Here is a 4,104-nt window from a genome sequence, read left to right as displayed (position 1 = left end):
CTTTGATAATATGTTTGTTACATAAGATAGATGCCCCTTACCACGTTTGTTCCATTTATACCCCCTGCTTTCTCCAGTTAGGCCCCTGTTGTATTTTCTTACACTACAAAGCTCAGATGTCTTGTAATTGTATATAACATTCATTGTGCTCGTCAATAAGTTTTTTTCAAATCTTGCCTGTAGGGTCAAAACTGGCTAGTCATGGGTTGCCAAATGGTTTACAAAGACTTGAGTATAAGTATCGTCCTGGTTGAAACCTTAATGTCCATAGCTTTGATATGTGTTAAGTAATATCAGATAGTACATGTATTACTTCGACACATGTGTTCAACTGATGCCTCTACGATCAAATGTTACAATACCTTTGGCAGACGGTAAATAAAGTAAATAAACAAGCGACTTGACTTTTTCCTTATAACCATTTGTTGCCTCAATGTGAATATGACATTGCCAATTTTAAAACTAACTTTATCGGTTCTTTCTTGTTTTAAAGCACAGTTCTTATGCATTGGCATTGTAACTGTATGTCAATATCGCACATTAGAATGGTACAGATATAGACACTTTAATTGCCGGTGAAGATTCCCATTGTGCTTTAACTGCAATTTACATACGTTCCTTAGTTGGTAACGTCATTATAGTTTTCTATTGTTCTCTTAATTACCTTAATCAACACTTCGTTATAATGCTCATTGTTATTTTTATCGAACATGATTGAAGCAGATTGTCACGGTTGTCAACTATTTCAAACCTTATAACAATTACAAAGTTTTGTACTTGTCATAATTGCGAAACCACATGCATAGTTCTTTTCCAATGGGTTTAAATTACCCTTAAATAGCTTTAACCTTCTCAACTAGGCATGTTTGGTCTGTGTCGTTCTGATTTATTACAACAGAGATGATCATAGAAATGTGTTAACATGTCGACATGCTGATCTATTCGCTACTATGAAGAATAAATAAATACTTTGATCATTCTTGATAAGTTTTTTAAACTAAGATCTGCGAAACAATTTTAAGTATATTACTATTAAATTTATCAAGCAACTCTGTGTATAAAAGATTCAACAACATATGCTTTAAAAAATGAAGTTTCAACCACATTTCTGTACATATAACAGCACGGATGGATGGTAGAAAAGATGCACGGATGGATGGTAAGGTGGCTGTACGGATGGTAGGTAGAGGGGCTGCCCGGATGGTTGGTAGAGAGGCTGCACGGATTGATTGTAGAGAGGCTGCAAGGGTGGATGGTAGAGTGGCTGCACGGATGGATGGTATGGAGGCTGCACGGATCGATTGTACAACGGCTGCACGGATGAATGTTAGAAAGGCTGCACGGATGGAAGTTAGAGAGGCTGCACAGATGGTTGGTAGACAGGCTGCATGGATCGATGGTAGGGTTGCTGAACGGATAGATGGTAGGGTGGCTGCATAGATGGATGGTAGAGTGGCTGCAGGGATGGTTGGTACAGCGGCTTCATGAATGGATGTTAGAGAGACTATACGGATGGATGATAGCGTGGCTGCATGGATGATTGGTTGAGTGGCTGCACGGATGGAAGGAAGAGTGGCTGCACATATGAAAGTGAGAGTGGCTGCATTGATATATGGTATAGTGGCTGTACGGATGGATAGTAGAGAGGCTGCATGGGTGGATCTGGTAGCTTGGTTGCATGGATGGATTTTAGAGTGGCTGTACGGATGTATGGTAGAGTGGCTGTACGGATGGAAAGAAGCGTGACTGCACGGATGGATGGTAGAGTTGCAGCACGGATGGAAGGTAGAGAGACTGCATGGATGGATGGTAGAGTGGGTGCACGGATGCATGGTCGCGTGGCTGCATGAATGATTGGTATAGTGGCTGTACGGATGGAAGGTAGAGTGGCTGTACCGATGGATGATAGAGTAGGTGCACGGATGCATGGTAGCGTGGCTGCATGGATGGATAATAGAGTTGCTGCAGGGATGGTTGGTACAGCGGCTGCATGAATGGATGTTGGAGAGGCTATACGAATGGATGAAAGCGTGGCTGCATGGATGATTGGTTGAGTGGCTACACGGATGGAAGGAAGAGTGGCTGCACATATGAAAGTTAGAGTGGCTGCATTGATATATGGTAGAGTGGTTGTACGGATGGTTAGTAGAGAGGCTGCATGGGTGGATAGTAGCGTGGTTGCATGGATGGATGTTAGAGTGGCTGTACGGACTATCGTAGAGTGGCTGTACGGATGGAAGGTAGCGTGGCTGCACGGATTGATGGTAGAGTGGCAGCACGGATGGAAGGTAGGGAGGCTGCATGGATGGAAGGTAGAGCTGCTGTACGATGGATGATAGAGTAGCTGCACGGATGCATGGTAGCGTGGCTACATGGATGGATGATAGAGTTGTTGCAGAGATGGATGGTTGAGCTGCTGTACGGAGGGATGGTAGCGTTGCTGCATGGATGATTTGTATAGAGGCTGCACACATGATTTTTAGACTGGCATTACGGATGGATGGAAGAGAGGCTGCATGGATGGATGGTAGAGTGGCTGCATGGATGGATGGTAGAGGGGCTGCATGGATGGATGGTAGAGAGGCTGCACGGATGGATGGTAGAGTGGCTGCATGGATGGATGGAAGAGAGGCTGCATGAATGGATGGTAAAGTGGCTGCATGGATGGATGGTAGAGTGGCTGCATGGATTGATAGTAGAGTGGCTGCACGGATGGATGGTAGAGTGGCTGCGTGGATGGATGGTAGAGAGGCTGCATGGATGGATGGTAGAGTGGCTGCGTGGATGGATGGTAGATAGGCTGTATTGATGGATGGTACTGTGGCTGCATGGATGGATGGTAGAGGAGCTGCATGGATAGATGGTAAAGTGGCTGCATGGATAGATGGTAGAGGGGCTGCATGGATGGATGGTAATGTGGCTGCATGGATGGATGGTTGAGGGGCTGCATGGATGGATGGTAGAAAGGCTGCATGGATGGATGGTAGAGGGGCTGCATGGATGGATGGTAGAGAGGCTGCATGGATGGATGGTAGAGTGGCTGCATGAGTGGATGGTAGAGAGGCTGCATGGATGGATGGTAGAGGGGCTGCATGGATGGATGGTAGAGTGGCTGCGACGATGGAGTGGCTGCATGGATGTATGGTAGGAGGGCTGCACGGATGGATGGTATGATGGCTTCATGAGTGGATGGTAGAGTGACTGCGTGGATGGATGATAGAGTGGCTTAACATATGGATTGTAGTGTGGCTGCATGGTTGAAAGATAGAGTGCCTGTACGGATGGAAGGTAGAGAGGCTTCAGGTATGATTGGTAGAGTGGCTGCATGGATGGATGGTAAAGTGGCTTAACATATGGATTGTAGTGTGGCTGCATGGTTGAAAGATAGAGTGCCTGTACGGATGGAAGGTAGAAAGGCTGCATGGATTGATGATTGTGTGGTTGTATGTATCGATGGTAGAGTGGCTGAACGGATGGATGGTAGAGTGGCTGCATAAATAGATGATAGAGTGGGTGCATTGATAGACAGTAGTGTGGCTGCATGGATCGATGATAGAGGGGGTGCATGGATGGATTGTAGTGTGGCTGCGTTGATCGATGGTTGAGTGGCTGCGAGGATGGATGGTAGCCTGGCTGCATGTATATATGGTAGGGAGGCTGCACGGATGATTGGTAGAGTGTCTGTACGGATTGATGGTAGAGTGGCTGCACGGAAGGATCGTAGTATGGATGCTTGGATCGATGGTAGAGAGGGTGCGCGGATAGAAGGTAGTGTGGCTGCATTGACCGATGGTCGAGTGCGTGCATGGATCGATGGTAGAGTGGGAGCATGGATGGATGGTAGCGTGGCTGCAGGGATAGATGGTAGAATGGGTGCACGGATAGATGGTAGAGTGGCTTTCCGGATGGATGGTAGATAGGCTGTACGGATCGATGGTAGAATGAATGGCTGTATTGATGAATGGTAGAGAGGCTGCACGGATGGATGGTATAGTGGCTGTACGGGTAGATGATAGAGTGGCTGCACAGATAGATGGTAGAGTGGCTGCACAGATAGATGGTAGGGTGGCTGCACAGATAGATGACAGGGTGGCTGCACGGATA

At 46.5% G+C, this 4,104-nt stretch overlaps 1 protein-coding gene across 1 annotated transcript; it reads right to left on the bottom strand.

Annotated features, from left to right (window-relative positions):
• Nucleotides 1-1,504: 1,504 nt before the first annotated feature.
• On the bottom strand, nucleotides 1,505-2,950 carry LOC127858688 (mucin-4-like). Its single transcript, XM_052395914.1, has 2 exons — nucleotides 2,711-2,950; nucleotides 1,505-2,368 (listed from the first exon to the last, which is right to left on the bottom strand). The coding sequence occupies exons 1-2, from the start codon at nucleotides 2,948-2,950 to the stop codon at nucleotides 1,505-1,507; spliced, it is 1,104 nt and encodes a 367-aa protein (XP_052251874.1).
• Nucleotides 2,951-4,104: the final 1,154 nt, after the last annotated feature.

The sequence above is a fragment of the Dreissena polymorpha genome, chromosome 14 (assembly GCF_020536995.1).
Source record: "Dreissena polymorpha isolate Duluth1 chromosome 14, UMN_Dpol_1.0, whole genome shotgun sequence".
In the NCBI taxonomy this organism is placed as follows: Eukaryota; Metazoa; Mollusca; class Bivalvia; order Myida; family Dreissenidae; genus Dreissena; species Dreissena polymorpha.
The sequence above is the reverse complement of the archived record's forward strand: the minus strand, read 5'-3'. Positions and strand labels throughout refer to the sequence as shown.